Here is a 19394-nt window from a genome sequence, read left to right on the forward strand (position 1 = left end):
ACATGCTTTTTATACCTCTGCCTTAGGAAAATCAGCTTGGCAACTGAGTGGAGAACGGGCTGGAGAGGAGCAAGGCCAGGAGGCCAATTAGGAGGCTTTTAACGAAGTGAGCTAAGGATGAAGTCTTGAACAAGGATGCAGGCTTGGGTGTGGATAAAAGGCAACAGGTGTGAGAGGTGTTGGGGAGATCACCTGGCCCCAATAGACTGTGTGTGGCCAGAGAGAGAGACCAGCACAACATGGAAACTGTGAACTTGAGTGGAAGAATGGTGGACCACCCCCCAGGAAAATGGGGGAGTTTTCAGGACAGATGGAATTGGGATAGAACTGAACCTGTGAGTGGAGTAGAGAGAGCACCCCCAAACTGATGGTCTTGGCTCAAGAAGTGCTGTGGCTCCCTAGGGCCTCCCAGCTCAAATCCAAACTCCATGTTGGTCATTAAAGCCTTCACCATCTGGTACCCGAGTCCCCTGGCAGGCCTGCTGCCCATTGGTCTCGTCCAAGCCCTCCAGACTCCAGACCAACGGTCCTGCTTCTTCTTCCCTGTCCATACTTCAGTTGCTGCCTCTGTGCCTGTCCCCAGCACATCTGCTGGAGTGTGCCACACAAAGCCTGCCATCCCAAATTCTGCATGGCTCTTGTGTGACTGGGGGAGGTTTCGCATTTTATTTTATGGGAAAGACTTCCCTGGTGACTTCTGCTAAAGAGTACTGGGAAAAGTCTGTGTGGCAATTTGTAAACATATCTGGGAATTACCACCCTTCCATATTTCCAAATACATGGTGATACTTCAACCAACCCAAAACCACTTTAACCAACCCAAACCACTTCAAAAAGTTCTAGTAGGTTATTGTCTGTCTTGCTGCTTGCAGATGGGACCTTGCCCAGCCCACAAGAAGAAAAGGAAACATCTCCCTTCTCAGAGGGAAAGCCTGGTCCAGAATTCCTTGAGCACAGAAGGGGAGCACTCATCCCACAGGGAGAAGGGACCTTGACTGGAAGTCACCTCAACCTTCTTCAGGTGACAAACCGAGTGGACTTGACTTGGTACTTGTGTAGCAGCTCTGGTCCCCAGGTTCTTGGGCGTGAGGTGGGGCCCTTCTCCTCCAGGCTTGGTCTGGTCCATGGAGCATGGGCTCCTGCAGGGTTCTAGGGGTGTCTTTATTTCTCCCCAGGCTTCTCCACCAGCCACAGCAGCCTCCTCGCTCTAGAGTTCACTCCATCTCTGTGGCCCCTTTCTTTGATTAGCAGGTTCCTCTCAGAACTTCTGTTTTGGGAAAGGGCCGAGGCAACCATGTCTTCATTCCTCTCCCAAGTCTATCATCAGACCTCCCCCCCACCTTTGCAGCTTCCTTTTATGTACTGGCTTCCTCCGTTAGAATGTAAGCCCCTCGAGGGAAGGCATACATTGTTTAATTGTGCTTTGCTTCATTGCATGTTGAAGATACTGCCTTTTATTTTTTTAAAGAAATTGAAGATTTGTGGTGACCCTTTCTTGAGCAAATCTTTGGGCATCATTTTTCCAACAGCATGTGCTGACATGGTGTCTCTGTGTCCCATTTGGGTCATTTTCACAATATTTCAAACTTTTTTGTTATTATATCTGTTATGGCAATCCATGATCGGTGGTCTTCGATGTCACTGGCATCATTGTCTTGGGGCACCATGAACCACACCCATATAAGACATCGAAATCAATTGATAAATACTGTGCATGTTCTGACTGCTCCACCGACTGACTGGTAGGTCCCAGTCTCACCTTCTCCTCAAGCCTCCCTATTCCACAAGACACAACAAAATGACGATTAGGCCAGTTAACCTTACAATGGCCTCTAAGTGCTCAAGTGAAAAGAAGAGCCAATCATTGTGACCAACTTCATTGGTGTCTGGTTTTAGGAAACTGCTGCAGCCACCCCAGCCTTCAGCAACCACCACCTTGATCATTCAGTGCCATCAACATCAAGGCAAGACCCTCCACCAGCAAAACGATTACAGCTTGCTGAAGGCTCAGATGATGTTAGCATTTCTTAACAATAAATTGATATTAAATTAAATTATTAATTAATAATATTTATTTATTTTATTTAATAATTAATATTAAATTAAAATTTTAAATTAAGGTATCTACATTTTTAGACATAAATTTATTGCACATAATGTATTACAGTATACTGTAAACATAATTTTTATATACACTGGGATATTTGCTTTATTGTGTAATCTGAAACTGAATGTGCAATATCTCCAAGGTATCTTTGCCTATATTTACATTCCCAGTGCTTAACATAGTGCCTGGCATATTTAATAAATGCTTGTTGACTTGACAATTCTGGGAGTACCTCTAAGGGACTGGGAGGTATCTTTTCTAGTGTCATAGGGCAATGCTCCCACTGGTGTGCTTCCCACCATGATTGTCCTTTTGAGTCAGGCTCAATTCGCTACCAGAAAATGCTGTTTACTAAGGCATCATAGCTAGTACAAAATATCTCCCCCAAAGAGTTTGTGACATACTCTCTAATCACTATATTTAGGGTTCAGGGAAACATAGACTCAAGCTTAGATAATATGTATGGCCAGTGGGGATAAACTCACAGGCCCTGGTTGCTGAAACATCTTTTTCTTCCCTTTAAGAAGTACCCAAGAAGTCCTGTAAAGGACCTTGGGGGACTTGGATCCAGCCTGTCCTCAGCTCTCAATACCATCACCACTGGCTGCTGTTCTAAGGGACAACTTAGGACACTAATCCCAAATCCTATGGCACCTTTGAAGTTAAAAATGTTTTTCTGCCTAAGGGTGGAAGGGGAAGGGGACAGGAGATCCAGGCCAAAGCCAATTCCCTGCCCCTGATCCCTATGGAACTTGTGTCCACTCCTCCTTAGGGAGTTTGCAAGAATATCCTCCTTGTATGCTGCTTGAGGGAATCTGAGTCTTCATCAGATGCTCAAATGCCTGGGATTCTGGAAACCAGAAGATGTCTGGAGGGAGACCAAGTTTTCTCAGCCAATCTAAACACTCATCCTACCAGTCCTTATCTAAAGATAATCTTAAGTATTGATTAATTGGTTGACTGAGAAGGTTCTTACCTTGTCAAGGTGTCAGGGCATCTTACCACTTAATTTAACTGGAACTGCCTAACTTGATTTGTTCAATTAGCCTCACCCTTGAAATTTTATGGGGCAAATGCATATGAAGTAAATACGAGGAAATACAAGGTCACAGTAGTCTTGGAGTAAGTGGAGGGAGAGATCAGAAAAAAGTTTTATGTAGAGAGAGGTCCTTGAGCTGGAATACTGAAGGAAGCTGGGGATCCCAAGGGATGGGGAGGGGGGCAAAGGAGTGTACTCCAGGCATGGGGGATGGTCTCTAAATGCATAGAGATAGGGGATGGAGTGTCAGAAAGTGAGAAAGGGAATAAGCCTAGAAACTGAGCTCGGGGCCAAGCAACTGAAGACTGTAAATGCCAGAAGAGTGATTGATCCTTGAGGCTGCTTTACAGGGTGGCTTGGTGAAGAAGCCCTGTCAGCTGATATCTGAAGAGGCTTTCAGCAAGATAACTATTTTCCATCTTCTGCCTAGTCTGTCTGCTATGCCTGGAACGCACTTCCTCTAAACCTCCCCCTCCTGACATCCCTAGGTCTCTTCAAGGCACAGTTCACGGGCCAATCTCCTCCATGAGGACTTTCTTGATTCCCCTTCCTCCTACCCCACCAGGTCCAGGACCTTGGCTAGGCATTTGGGCTGCAAAGCCAGAAGTGAAACAGGCCCAGCAAGCAAAACCTGGATGCCCATTTGTCTGGGATGCTGCAGAGATGTCTGGTCATCTTTGAGTCAGACTAAATGACCTCTAAAGTCTCTTGAGGCCAACTCAATCGCATCCATCTCATATCGATCCCCCACCCACCAGGGGTCTTCCTTGATGGAATGTTCACGAATCTGCCAGTGGGGAGACACTGGCAAGGTCCAGATAGAAAAGGGATTAAGCCAATGCAGAGGCAGAATGAAGGAATTAGACCTCAGTGGACCTCAAAAAGAAGCCATACGAGAGTTTGTGGTAGAACACTTGGCCTCCCCTTCCCGCCTCTGCTGGCTATGTGGCAGGATTTGTGCATCTCAGTGGAGAAGCAAAGCATTAAAAACACTGAGGAGTTTGCCAGCTCTCTGAAGAGCCTGACAATACAACTCATCTCAAAAGGCACATCCTTATCTGCAAACAGCTTGCACAGTCAATCAGTTGCCTGGTAGATATTATGTAAATAGCCCCCAGAATTGAAGGCTGACTTTTCAATTTTATTAGGAAGCCAGATGAGATTTTTTTTTAAACTGGGAAAAAATAAATTGAAGTTTAAAAGGAAAACTTGGTCCAAGGGCAATCCATTCTCAGGATTAGGAATCGAGGGGGAAAACCCCCCAACAACTGGTGAACAAGCACAATGGCTTCATGGAGGATTCATTGTCTGCAGCCCAGGGCAGTGTCCCCTCTCACTGACCCCCGGCCCCCGCCCCAGGAGACAAGGACAGGGAAATGGGTCTATGCAGCCTCTTGGCTGTACTCACCCCAGGGTCACAGCTTTAGATCTGGGTGGGCCCTTAAAGGCCATGCAGTTCAAACCCCTCATTATACAGATGGAGAAACTGAGGCCCAGAGATCATAAATCACAGCTTTGGAGCTGGACACTTGGAACTGGTGAGTCTTGATGACAGCAAGGAAGTCCTAGAGGTCTTTGGAGGTCAGAAAACAAAGATGTCTCCCCATCCCCAGTGCAGGGGTTAGGGAAGAAGGGGAAAAGAAGCTGAATGTGGATTTATGGTCAAGACCTGCATGTGAAACCAAGTTCTGCCACTGAGTGACTCTAAACAAGTTACTTCATCTTGCTGGGGCTCAGTTTCTTCAAACATAAAATGAGAACAGGCCAACCTCTAACTAACTCTCGATCTGAGATTTGATCCCTTTTTCTCTTTGTTGGGGACTCTTGCTTTAGTATCGCTTGCACTTTCCAAGATAGCCTTCCCCTCCCTCTCCCCTGCTCCCCAACACACTGGGAGGAAACCATCCCTTACAACAAAGAATAAAAAAAGGAGGAAAGTTCGCCACAAGTAACGAACACATTAAGTGCCCTACAGTAAATGCAGAGTTCCTTGTCTGTGTTCCCCCACCTCTGTAAAGGAGGTTGGACGTGCATTCTCATGGCTCTTCTTTGGGGCCAGGCTTGGTTAGTAGGACACACAGTGTTTGGATTTTTCCTCTTTTCATTTACTTCGATGCAGTGACTTTGGTACAGTCATTGTGTATCATCATCTCTCCCTGGTTCCGTTCACTTCATTCTGCATCAGTTCCGAACGTTCTCATGTCTGTCTCTTCACTGTATTTACCATTTCATATAGTGCAACCTCATCCACTCTATTGCTGCATCGCCATGTGTTCAGCCACTCTCCCATTCTGGGGGATTTGATAACTCTGAAGGATCAGAGCCATCTAGGGACTCATGAAGGGGAAGGAGGAGAAAGCCAATATGGAGGACCACTTGGATGGAAGTCGAAGAGAAGGATCAGTGGAGCGTGTGGGGGATGTGGAAGGCAGAGATGTAGCTTCTAAAAGTCCTAAGAATCCTACCTGGAAATAAGCTGGAGAAGCAGATCCTAGAGTAGGATCTAGTGACAGACCCAGCATAAAGAAGTTCATTGCCAGATGGACCACTTGGGGATGGATTTTGCTTTGTCCACCATAACTTTCAAAGAGTTCAGCGCATTGGAATGACTGATGGGCTTGAAGTCATGAGAGATCTGCTATTTCCTAACTGGGTGATCTTTGGACCCTCAACTTATTCATCTGTAAAATGGAGGTAGTAACCATTGGCACTGCCAACCTCAGTGGATTACAAACCTTAAAGTGAGCAGCCAGTGTGCATGCCAGTGAACTGTTGTGTTAGGGAGTACAGTTGCCACTCCAAAGACATGGCAGGGTCTGGGTGCTGAATCCCTACAGAGAATCACAAAATGATGAAAAATGAGAAAGTAAATTATAGAATTCTTCCAGACAAATGGCAGTATGAGGTAAGAAGTTAGTTGGGCATACAGGTATCTCCGTTCCTGCCTGGGAGAAACAGTCTAGGCTCCAGTCCTCTGACCCAAGGTAGATGTGCTCTGGCAAGGCCGCCATAGTGCACAGAGTGCTGGGTCTGGAGGCAAGAAGACCTGAGTTCAAATCTGGCCTCAGACACTTACTGGCTATGTGACCCTGGGCAAGTCACTTAAACTTATTTGCCTCAGTTTTCCTCATCTGTAAAATGAGCTGGAAAGGGAAATGACAAACTCCAGTTTCTTTGCCAAGAAAAACCCAATAGGGTCATGAAGAGTCAGGCTCAATTGCAATGAATGAACATTGGTCAAAGGAAAATTAGGGGATGCCCTGTCAAGGGAGAGTCCTCACCCATCGTTTAGAATCATAATGCTCTTCCAAGCCCAGTTCAGAGGCCTCCTTCTCTATACAGCCTCTCCCAGTTGTAAGCATGCACTTCATCTTAAAATTACTCTGGGGCTCACCTCAATGGGGTCAATGGTTTATCTTTTTTGATTTTGTCTCCACCTGGACCTCTCCAGGAAAGTTGCTTAAAGAAAGCTTCATTATGGCTCCTGTTTACATTTCCCCAAATGTAGCTAAGTGGGTCCCCAACTCCCACACAGGCATCCAATATACAGTATGGGCATCAGGTATGAGCCAGTAATTACTTCATACAGCACAGATAATGCTTCAGATTCGAAGGGCTCACAAGATGCCATAAACCAATACAGAAACATAAAGCTTTCAAATAGCCCATCAGACTCAGACCCTTCCTGGAAGGTAAAGGCGCTTTGGGGGGACTGCTGAACAAATACCTCCTTTCATCTTGAGGCCCCAACATCCAAACACTTCACAGCAATGCTGGGTTGATAAGGTCACGTACCACCTCTTGCCTCACCTCCACCCATGGCAGAGTATTCCATACTCTTTTATGCATCCTTTCTTCTCAAAGGAGTTGTTGAGGGAAATTTCTCCCTCTAGAAAGGTGGTGCCTTACTCAAGTCTCTCGGCAACTCTAGAACTCAGGGTATAACATGAAGCTTTCCCCAGGCTGGATGAATCCACTCTCAGGATCTCTAGTTGTTGGCCTAACAGATAGGCAGAAGGTAGTCAGGAAACACAACTCCAGGAAGTGCCTTCTCATGTTCTTCTGGGCAAGTATAGACTGTACACAACGTGCTGCTTCTATAAGCTGCCATTGTCCACAGCTGGGTGGTGTGGGGGTATCGTAGAAGAAATTACAAAATTTTAAGAGTTTCACGGGACATGGGCCAACTCGAAGCTGCAAAGAATCTCCATTGTGCCAATATACTTCATAAAAGACCATCTGGTCTCTGCTTGAAGACCCTCAAAGGAGAGGGAAGCCATCACTTCTTGAAGCAGCCCAGACCACTTTTGGCCAGTGCTGATCGTTAGTAATTTGTCTCCTCGTGTTAAGTTTTAATTTGGCTCTTTTCAAGCTGCCACTTCAGACTTTCATGGCTACTATTTGGGCTAGGCAGGACAACCTGTTCTAAATCCTTGCGCTATCAAGGGAGTTAACAGCTGCCTGGTACTTTGCTATCCTTAACATGCTATAGCAGTGCTAGCTATCAGCATTATCATTATTATTGCCAGAGGCCCATAGGTCTAGAGCTGGAAGTGACCTCAGGGGCCATCTAGCCCAACTTCCCTGCTAAAAGATGGGGAAACTGAGGCCCAGAGCAGTGAAGGGAAAGCCCAGCTTACCCTGACCATGTTGGAGGTGGGAATTCAACTCGGATGCCAGAACCCGTGAACTACTGGAGGGAGCTGTACACTGTACCCAGTACACTGGAGGGAGCTGAGACACGCCCTCTTCAGCCTTTCTTCCCCATGTAAGCAGCTTAACCACTGGAGAACATTGAGAATTTGAGACAAGGTAGGATGTTTCCATCCATTGGCTGCAGGGAGAAGCAGAAGACCTGCGAATTCGAGATTTGCTTTTTCCAAGTCATGGGACAGTGGCTTAGCCACTTCCTGACCCTAGAAGGGTCAGAGCTGACCAGAGATGTGGCCCAGCATCAAACTCTACAGTGGGACTTTGGCTTTTAGGTTATACGTATATGTTGTATGTGTATGTGTGTGTGTGTGTGTGTGTGTGTGTGTGAGTGTGTATCTCTGTATCACTTTGAAGCACAGCAATGCCCTTGCAGGTGATCTCATCTGATTCTTCACAAGAGAACCATTAAATAAGAAGATCCTAGGTTGGGGGGTTCTGACCCCAGTGACTCAATTTGCACGCTCACCAAAGGATCAAGGTTGGGACACAATGGAGATACAGAGTAGACAAGACATGGGCCCTCAAGCTCATAGATGTAGATGTGGAAGGGACCCCAAAGGCCAAGTCCAACCTAATCTCACAAATGAGGAAACTGAGATCCAGAGGTGTGATGTGGCTTGATGGAGATCACATATAGGATCAAACATCTGGAGATGGGAAGGACCTTGGGGACATCTAGCCTAATCCCCACATTTACAGAGGGAAACAGAGCCTTTAGACAAAACAAATAACTTGGCTGAGTTCACCCAGGTGGGATCACAGACAGACTTGGAGTTGGAAAGGACCTCAGAGGCCATCGAATTCAATCCCCTCATTTCCAAGAAGGGGAAATTGAGGCTTTCAGAAGAAGCCCCTTGCTCAAGACCACACTGGCAATGAGTGGCTCAGCCAGGACTCAAGCCCCCAGTTACCTCCCCTAACTCCAGTGCTTCCCACTCCATTGTACTGCCTCTAAAATCACTCCCACAGCTCATCAGGAACACACTAAGAACATGATGGTTGGTGCATCAATCTCAAGGGGAGCTGGAAAAATGGCTTCCTGGAGTGGCCCTTCTCCCTCCCACTCCCCCTCTTCAAAAACAATGCCACAACTGAATCATTTGAATTTTATTTAGATTTTGGTTTGGTGCAGAAAAAAAAAAAACAAACCACTCAACAGGTTATAACATTCAAAGAAAAGCTTCTGCAACTTGGTGAATTTGGTTGTGCTACAAGGTAAGCTGCATAGGAAACTACTCGAAGCCCCTGAGGAAAAGATGTGAATTTAAGGTGCAAACGGCCATTTTTTTTCTCTTTGGGGAGAAGATGCGAGATGAAGCCCAGGATCCCCTGGGTGGGGGGTGGGAGGGAGGCTGTTCTGGGAATGCTCAGGGAGAATCAGAGACATCTCTCTCATTTTGATTGGGGAAACTAATTCCATCGTTTGGAAACATCTGCTTGGCTTACAGCAGAAAACCACTCCTGGCGCTAGTTTGGGGCAGACTTTCCTCAATTGTGATACCAGCTGCTCTGGATTCCCACTGGGGCCCAGCAGAAAGACAAGCCAACTCCATCAGAACAGAAATTAAGTGAGAAGGTGGGTAGCCAGGGAGCAAAGCTGTGTCCTTTCTCATGAAGGGGATTGTTCTCCTTGAATGTGAAATGGGCTCCTCAGCATCTACCAGGTCAGTCCTAGGTCATCCTCTCCCTTCCTAGATTCAGACACTAATCACCCAAACACAGAGACAGCCAGCAACCTACCCACACATCCACCCCAGTTTGCTTCACAAAGGTATTCTTTTGTTGTGGTTATGAACCTTAGTTTCAACCAAGGACTTGGTTTTTACTGTATGGGGTACCATTTTCCCTTTCTGAAAAAAAAATTATATATTTCTCACTCAAAATTACATCTCCTCATTGAGCTAAAATACTTTTCACACCCACTATTTCCAAGGGCCCACAGGGAGAACAAAGAAGAACACCAGTGGATTCCCAAGGGACCAAAGTTATATATTAATTTGGCAAATGGAGCTCCCAAAGCACCCGAGGAATTACCATCGAATGGTCCTCCGGATTTGGCTGTCTCCGAATATATTGATGTTAGTGGTGAGGAAGAGTTTGCCAGATGCTGCATCTGGAACCAAGCCAGAGCCTAGAGGGATGTTTTTCTCCCAATCACGTCCACTGACTATGTGACAAGTTTTTTAAGGACCGGTTTGCCTGCCTCGTCTAGGGGAGAAAGATTCCAGTGGCTTCTCACTGCTGGGTAATCCGTGACTGTAAACCACAAAGGGGGTCTGTCTTTTGAGTTGCCAGCTACACCAAATATAAGACAGGAGTTCTGAGTTAGGTCAGACAACGCCTCCACTGAGTAAGAGGTTGTCTTTTCTTCCCCCAGTTGCTTCTTGATGGCTAGTGACAGCATCTCTTCTGAGAACTACGCAACACGATTATAAGGTCAGCTCCAACTCTTCCAGCAAAAGCTCACAGGTGCACTGGTTGGTTTGCACAGCAAGAAATCCCCAAATAAACAAAACTCCAATGGTACAAAACCCCAGAGAATGGGGCCTGGGGCATTCGCGAATGAGTGTAGACCAGTCTTTTGGTGAAAGGCTTCCCCCTCTCAGGACCTTCGAAGCTGGCATCTACTCCATCAACCTAATCGCGCTGGATCAGCAGTCCTGTCAGCCTCACAGAGCTGAAATGCAAAACTGGGGAGGGGAGTCAAAAGGAGAGAGTGGCCTGCTGGACTCTTTTTTAAATACATATTTACAAGATCCAAGGAAAACAATGTATACCATAATTTAAAAAAAAGTCTTTGTACATCTGAAAAAAGTTCGTATCTTCCCCACCTCATCAGTGGTTTTATTTTTTTCTTTTTGTCTGTTAAAAAATTAGATATTCTGTATGTTTTTCCAAATATCTATAAAAAACATGATTTTTCATTTTATACTTTACAAGTAGAAAGTTTGTTTGATTGGCAACAATATACAATAGAAAATCTCTTCAGGATGTTCCTGGGTTAGGAGAAAGCAAGGAAGGGGGAGGAATGGGATGGGAAAGAGAAGGACTTGGAGATGCTTAGTCCTTGGCCGTGGTACCGGTCTGGAGCAGAGCCTTCTGGTCTGCAATGACTGGCCTGCTCTTCAGCTGCAGTTCCACCCTGGGCCATTCATCATAAAGAGAAAGCAGGCAGGATATGGAAAGCCCACGCGTCAGATGGCAAAGTCTTCATGGTCCATGGGGCTGAAGGCAGCTGCCCTCAGGATGTCCAGGGAGTTCACCAGGATCAGGGTCCCCGTGAGATGTTTCCAACGCTTGGTAATGGGGTTCTTCATCTTGTCCAAGCCCAGGTGAAGCTCCTGGATGACGTCCCGGTAGCTGTCCCCGATCTGATTGCTCCACGTCAATAAGAAGTCATATGCAGGCTTCCACATGGCCTAGAATATTAGCCCAAGACGGAGTGAGAGGGACAAGGTTAGGACACCAGAGAGCCATTATTTATCTCTGTCTTTAACAAAATTAAGTTTGCAAAATGTTTCCATTTTAGGGATGAAGTCGTTGAAAGGCAAACAGCAGGCAGAAGCCAGCAAAGTTTTCTAAGGAGGGGTCTAACTAAAGCCACTTGAAACAGTTACTGACCATCATCACCTCACAGAAGAATAAACTGCCTCAACAAAGCGATGGGGGATTTGACCTGGATCACCTGAAGCTGAGTGCGGGTCTTGACCCCAGGTCCTCTGCTTCAAACCCTCTTTTACCTACATCAAGATTTCTTTAATCCCGGGCTGAAAATTAGGGTCAAGTCCACATACAAGATAATTAGAAACAACAGACTGATGGATATAGGAAAAAAGACTTTCTCGCCTGCAACCCAACATATAAGGGACTTCTATTGGGATTCTCTAAGCCATCACTTATTTCAACGGTCTATTTCTACAGTAAGGCCCAAGTATGGGGCTTAAATCTATCTCCAAAGAGTCTATTTATGTAAAGACCAAAGGCCTGCTCTAAAGGTGGGATGTAAAACAGGATAGATCCTGCTTATTATATGCCCAGAAGAATTAAGGGCGGAGTGGAAAGAGCCATCTTGGAGCCCAAAGAATAAACCATATACAGGGACAGTTGGGCTCAAGAGAAAACCACGCCCATCCAGTGGGGCAGCCTGAACACAGCAGCTGCCATCCACAGGAGCATCTTCATCCAGCGCTCCATAACTCTGCTACTCCTGAACCAACGACAGAGCCCTTCCTCACCTCGCTGTCGACCACCCCGTTCCTGTCCCGGTGTGGAGATTCATAAGCATCCATCTGTTGCCTGGACACTTTGGCGAGCTTTTCGGCCAGCTCCCTCCATCGCTGGGCCACCTCGACGGCTGTGGTGAGGAGCACGAAGTCCTGGATGAGCCTGACCACAAGGCCCTGACAGTCCATCTTCAGCAAAGCCTAGAGAGACAAGAATACAGTGATGAGGCCTTGGGCGCCTGAGACAGCCACGCCACGTGCAGGCATCAGACTTCAGGTCCGAGCTTGCCTCACAGGGAGCACAAAGCAGAAACGACATTGCTCCCCGAAGACACAGCCACAGGGCTCGGGATACCCAAGACGGGCATGCTGAAGTTAGGTGGCACAATGGTTAGGGCATAGGCCGTGAGAATCAGGAAGACCCAGTTCAATTCCGGCCTCAGACGCTTTCTAGCTGTGTCACCCCGGGCAAGCCTCGAACCCCTCTCAGCCTCAGTTTCCTCATCTGTAAAATGAAGCTAAAAGCGGCACGTACCCCCCAAGACTGTTGTGAGGAGCTGGCTATTGTGATTATTATCATCAAGGCCGCACGGTTACTGCATGGCAGACCTTGGCCAAGAATCCGAGCGCTGTAACACCCAGCCCTGGCTTTTCAAGCTACCCTCGCCGTCATGTTCAGAAAGTCAGGATGACAGGCTGGGATCTGGAAGCATCCTCTTCAGAGGACAATTCATCCTAGGGACAATATTGCCACCCACATGTTACCAAGGCCCGGCTGTTGTAAATAAACCAAACTCTGGCGAATGTCTCTCCACATCCACTTTTGAGCTATCATTAGATTTCCAAGTCAAAGAGTACTTATTTGCATGTTTCTCTGTGGATTCTGAGGCCAAAGGGGATGAGTAAGGATGACCGCTTTCTAATGGGCCCATCGCTGGTAACCAAAACCCCAAAGGTTCCAAGAAATGCTAGTGGCTTTGATAACCGGTGACTGCCCACACCCTCAGGCAGGGGTCCAGGAGCTGTGTGCTAAGCCCTGAAAGCGGAGGCGGCCGAGGCCAGGCTGTCACTTCAAAGGAGTCTGAGATGAATGGATGGCTCAGCGCCTGAATGAAGCCATTTCTCACTGGGCAAATGTGGCTCGGCTTCTACCACATGCCACCATGGAGCAGGGCAGCCCTGGGCCCCCAGGCCCTCAGCAGCAAAGGGCTTCATGGGGTTTTCTCTCCCTTTAAAGTCCATCAAGTTCAGGGGAAAAAAAGGCCCTTGGGGACATTCCTCCTAGAAGCTCTTTATTTTCTTTCAAAATGTCAGTATAGGTATACAGGTATATAGTTATAGTATACAGACGTGTGTGCAATATCGGCTGACTCTTCCTATAAACCTCATTACTTTGATTACTTGACCTCCTCCAAGCCCCGAGCAACAAATAAAATCCCATGACGTGTACCCTTCACTGGACTCCTTAGTGCCGATAGGATCAAATTCAAACATCTCAGCTTGGCCTTGAAGTTCTGACATTTCCCAGAAGGTCAACAACCATCTCCTCTGCCCCCCTTCCCTGAATACCGGCTCGACATTCCAGGCATCGGTTGTATCTAGGGCCATGCACGGCCTGGAACGCAGCTCCTCCCCAACCCTACCTTCCAGATTCTTTCCACCTCCATCCCAGGACCACCTCTTCCTATGGTCATCCGCTGACCTTTCCCAGCACAGTAGAGTCATGAAGGGGGTGGGGAACCATGAACTGGAAGTTTACTTTATCAGACACCCCCAAATCTTCCACACTAACCATGCTGCTAAATCACAGGCCTCAGCTGTCAAGCTGCTAGCTGCGCTGCCTTGAGCTTTGGGAAGCTAACAACGGCCTAAGAAAAGACCCACAAAATAAAGCTGCCTCTATCACAGGCCTCGATTCTCCAGCTCGATGTTTGCCCACCCACCTCTCATGCGTTGTTTGCTCACTGATCATGGGCGGGCGAGCTGGACGGGGTTTGAGAGCCAGAATTCCAGGGGATTGGTGAAGAAGCGAGCTACCCACCCCCAAACAGGGAGGAGATGGGGTCCGGGCAACTGGAGGAATTGGCTTTGCTTGACTCTGCCTATTTGTTACAAGGGTTTCTTTCTTTTTCTGTTTTGTTTTCCAGTAGTGGTTGGGGAGGAAAGGTAGGTGGGAAGGAGAAACAATATTTTGTTAATGGAAAAAATTAATTCTAATAGTGTTTTTTTAATTCTGTGATAAGTGGTCATCTAACTTCTGCTGGAACAGGTCTAAGCAGAGGGAGCCCAAGCTCAGTGATTGGTCAGAGAGCACAGATAAATAGGAGGTGGGATCCTTGGTTTTCTACTTCCAAACCCTGCCCTCCATGGAAGCCCCCCCCCCCTTTCTTGCACCAGTGGTAAACTGTGACCCATCTCCCAACAACCCTCTACCACCACCATGTCCACACCACACAGCTGGTATAATTCTCTAAAAACACAGTGAAAACAAGTAACAGGCACCTGTCCAAACACTCCAAGGCAAACATACAGGCAGGTGGGCTCCTGGGCAGGTGTTGTTCTGAGGATCTGAGGGGATCAGCCACAAACATAAGGCATTACCATGGATACACAAACTGGCCCTTCCCTGAGGATCAGCCCCTTTGTTGGACAAGGTCAGCACCCTCGTCAGCCTGCTCCCGGAACCTCCCAAGCTACCTCTTCTATCTGGCATAGACCTGTTCTGCCACCTGGATGAAGAGAAACTGTGCATTTTGTTGCATTGCCCATCACAGTCATGACTTATTAAAACTAAGATCAAACTATCAGAGATTCAGACACGACACCATGACTCCTTCTAGTGAAGAGACGAGGAAGAGCACCACCTACCACAGAACAGAGAACGCTGGACTAATGGAGAATGAGACCCACATCTGGGCACATCTGGGCACAGGGCCGATGTGGTAATTTCTTTGGCTTGAATATAATTCTCTGGCACTAACTACGCTTCCTTTCTTTCTTCTCCTCTGACTTCCCTCCCTCCTTCTTTTTTAATTTATTCTCCCTTTCTTTTTTCTCCAGTGAGTGGGAGAACGTGGGTAGGAGGAAAAATAAACGCCTGGTAATTGAAAATAATACATATTTAAACAAACAAATGTTTAAAAAAACTTAGTGGATCAGGCATCAGTCAAGGCTGAAGTTCAATTTTGAGGGCCCACATATCCTGGCAAAGACGGCTCTCAATCTGCCGTAACAAACAAATAATCAAGCTGGTTGGTAAATCAACGGCCAAGCTCCGAATCCTTAATCTCATCTCCATCTTTCAGCCTGAGTGAAATCTAATTATTGGTGTGAAATTGTGCGAGCTCTTGTAACAAAGGTTCGAAAAGCATTACACTTTCAATTCTATCGTGAGTGGAGCTGGCGCTAACAGGCCATCATCTTTAGATCAAGATATAGGGCCAAAAGTCTGTCAATATTTTATTTAGTCCCACCACCCCTCCCCCATTTCTCATCTGAAATAGGAGAAAGGAAGTCCTGAGAACTGCTAGATGGAACCCCCCAACAAAAAATAAAACTATGTATATGGGACATTCATTCCCATTTGCAGAAGAATAGTGACTCACTGGCATTTTCACACCAATTAGTGGCAATATGGCAACCTTTAATCAAATACCTCATGCTGACTTAAACCTGGTTCAGGGGTGGGGCTGGTGGTGACAAAGAAGCCCCTAGTGAAGCAAGGAAGAAGACAGAGACCAGGGAAGGCTTTCTGAAAGAGGCAGCATTGGAATCATGCTCCAAACATGGGTAGGAAGTCCAATGACAAAAAGAGGAAGGAAGAAAATTTGTGTTCCAAGGAGCAGCCTGAGCCAAGGCACAAACATGGGAGAGAGCATACAGAAATGATTAGGGAAAATTTTTCCCCTGTCTTATAATGTATAAATTAATTTTCTCTGTTTTTTAGAGAGACATTATTCCAGGCTGGTTATAAAAGAGAAAAGATAATCCACAATAAGGCTGGAAAGGGAAAGTACTAACTCGATAAACCCTGAATACCAAAGGAAAAAGAGCGCTTGCTTCGATATGTTAGGCATTTGGGCTCCTTTTAAGGAGGGACATTTCCAGATTTCTGTGAGGAGGATCAACACAACAACAATGTAAAGGAATTGGGGGTGGACAGGGGGCAGGAAAGAGGGTTCCTGGTCCAATCCAGGTGGGTATTAATGGGGACTTCAGCGGGTGTAGCAAGACGATTGAATAAGATTGAAACATTTTGGAGGAACCCTTAAGAACTCAGGAACCCTGAAGCATGAGGAGGCTACTGGCTAGAGCTGAACGGCCAGAAACTTCCTGCCTCTCTCTCTCTCTGGTCCATGCCAGCCTGCTTCTAATAGGCATGGGGGTGGGGGTACAGGAAGGGTTAAGGAACAAGCCAGAGGGAGGCAAGACAGGGAAGTGGAAGGAGCACTTGACAATCAGAGAAGATAAAAGAGACAGTTTCAATGACATAAAATCCAAAAGCTCTTTTTGCAGGAGCAAAATCAATGCAGGTCTGGGTGCTGAGCACCAAATATCATGTCCTTTTTGCTTAACTGCTTTTGTTCTGCTTTTAAATTCTTCATTAGAAGGGGTGGAGAGAAAAGGGATATATCAGGAATTACGGTGCTGGAAAAACAGGTGGTATGAATAAAATATAAATCTGAACCAATTCAATGCGAGCAGAATCAGAAAGGAGACACCCAACGGAGAATTGAGTATGTTTCTATGATAAACATCTAATAAAGGGAATGGACAGAAAAAGGCAGCGGTCAATAGATGAATGATCCAAGGTTACGGAGACTCTCTAGCCAGTCACCAGCAAGCAGAACGAAAACTGTTCTAAATCACTAATGATCAAAGAGACGCCCCTGCCATGTGGGCCTCCTATGAAGCAAAAGCTACTGAGAACTCAGCTGGAGAGAGATTCACAGCCCCACATGGTACAAGTTCATGTTATCCAACTGGGCCCTCACCACAGCAAGGCAGCCCTTTTGTTCTTCCCTAAGCAATCCCCTATTCTCCCCGGAGAAGCTATGCTGAATCTTTCCTTCCTTCCTTGATCCACCCTCTGACCCAAACAAAGCCCCCTGGACATCATCTCCCACTCTTTCCCCTTCTTTGCGTAGCCTCTGACACAGAAAACCAATCTTTCTTCTCCACTTAATCCCATCTTCTCCAGTAGATGCACCCTCACTCATCTACTTCTCTGATCTTCAGCCTCTCCCTGGCTATTATAGCTCCTTCCTGGATGCCTGAAATTATACCCACCTCCCCAAACCTTTAACAAACAAAACAAATGCACTGGACCCTACCACCCTCTCCAGCTCCTTTCTTTGTCAACTAAACTCCTTGAAAGGGCAGTCTCCACATGTGTCCTCCCTTTACTCTCACTCATTCCTAAAGCCTTCACTTCTGGCTTCAAACTCCATCACTTGACTGATACTCTTCTCTCCAAACATATTAACTACATCTCACTTGCCTTACCTGAGAGGGGGTCTTTTCTCAGTCTTTATCTTTCTGGAGCTGTCTGCTATATCTGATACTGGTAACCAGTCAGTCATTTAGCACTTATTAAGCACCAACTGTTTGCCAAGCAGTGTGCTAAGTCCTGAAGTTTTATAAAAAGGCAAAAAAGCTAGGCCTGAGAATACAAGTCATTTCCCAATGGATATATTGAAGTTGAAGGAAATGAATGGGAAATTTTCAGACAAGGAAATACACACACACTCATATATGCATGTGTGTCATATGAAAAATGTTCTAAATCACTCTTGAATAGAGAAATGCAAATTAAAACAACTCTGAGGTAGCACCTCACACCTATTAGATTAGCTAATAGGGCAGAAGACGAAAATGACAAATGTTGGAGGGGATGTGGAACACTAATGCACTGTTGGTGGAGTTGTGAACTGATCCAACCATTTTGGAGAGCAATTTGGAACTTTTATAGCCCAAAGGGCTATAAAACTGTGCATACCTTTTGATCCAGCAACATAACTACTAGGTCTCTATCCCAAAGAGATTTTTTTTAAAGAGGAAAAGGATCCATATGTAAAAATATACTTATAGCAGCTCTTTTTGTGGTGGCAAAGAATTGGAAATTGAGGGGATGCCCATCCATTGGGGACTGGCTAAACAAGTTGTGGTACGTGATTGTAATGGAATACTATTGTGCTATAAAAAATGGCGAGCAGGATGAGTCTGGAAAAACCTGGAAAGACTTACATGAACTGATGCAAAGAGAAGTGAAAAGAACCAGGAGAACGTTATACACCGCAACAGTAACACTGTGTGATGATCAACTGAGAATCACTTAATTGTGCTCAGCAATACAACGATCCAAGGCAACTCCAAAAACTTACGGTAAAAGAGACTCTCTGCCTCTGCAGGGAGACCCGACGGAGTCTGAATGCAGGCTGAAGGCTTGTTTAGTTGTTGCTGGTTTTGGAGGTTTTCTTTGTTTTCATCCTTAACACAACTAATATGGAAATGTATCTTTATGACTATACATATATGACCTATATCACATTGTCAACCATCTCGGGAAGTGGGGAAAGGGGAGATTGGGAAGTCAAAATTTTTAAAAAAGAATGCTAAAAATATTTTTACATGTAACTGGGAAAAAAAGAAATTTAAAGAAAAAGAATAAAAAGCCAGATCCAGCCCTCAAGGAGCTCTCTTCCTGCCTGGACACCCAGGTCTTCCGACTCCAAATTCCCCTTGCTTTCCAGTGTGTGGTAGTAACAGCTTGGTCTCAATGAATGCAAATACTGAACCTTGTGAAGGGGTCCCATGTATTCAAATTTGCACCACTTCAAGTACTAATTATGTAAAATATGGTTATTCATTCCACTCCAACGGAAATATGCAGTGTGAACTCCAACGACCACTTTTCTGGATTCATTATTTATATTCACCAGAACCTAATTGTATAGAGGCTTCTCCCTCCTGAATCTTCCTCAAGAATCTCATGGGTCTCCCTTTTATATGCGTGTATGTATATGTACACATACACATAAACAGAGTTATGTGCTTATGTGCGTATGTATATTTATGTGTGTGTGTGTCTAGCTATGTATCTATATATCTAGATAGACAGGCACACACAGACCCAGGGGACTCAGTAAGATCATGATGTGTCAGCCAAGAAAGCGAATGTCACCTTGGGCTGCATTAAGAGGGCCAGACCAGAGAGGTGCAAAGTCATATCTAACCCCATTCAGTCCTAAGGAGAATTATATTCTGCTCTGATGGGAGGATGGAGGTAGGGGGCCAGACACACCAAACCTGT

At 46.0% G+C, this 19394-nt stretch overlaps 1 protein-coding gene across 1 annotated transcript in view; it reads right to left on the reverse strand.

Moving 5' to 3' along the window:
- Window positions 1–8952: 8952 nt before the first annotated feature.
- Window positions 8953–19394, reverse strand: part of SH3BP4 (SH3 domain binding protein 4) — a 131534-nt gene continuing 121092 nt past the window's right edge. Inside the window, exons 5-6 of the mRNA XM_036768982.1 lie at window positions 12095–12283; window positions 8953–11278 (exon numbers count right to left, since the gene is read on the reverse strand). Coding sequence (XP_036624877.1) covers window positions 11054–11278; window positions 12095–12283 — 414 coding nt within the window. The 3' untranslated portion in view covers window positions 8953–11053. The remainder of the gene's footprint in view (window positions 11279–12094; window positions 12284–19394) is intronic.

Source organism: Trichosurus vulpecula, chromosome 7 (genome assembly GCF_011100635.1).
Source record: "Trichosurus vulpecula isolate mTriVul1 chromosome 7, mTriVul1.pri, whole genome shotgun sequence".
In the NCBI taxonomy this organism is placed as follows: Eukaryota; Metazoa; Chordata; class Mammalia; order Diprotodontia; family Phalangeridae; genus Trichosurus; species Trichosurus vulpecula.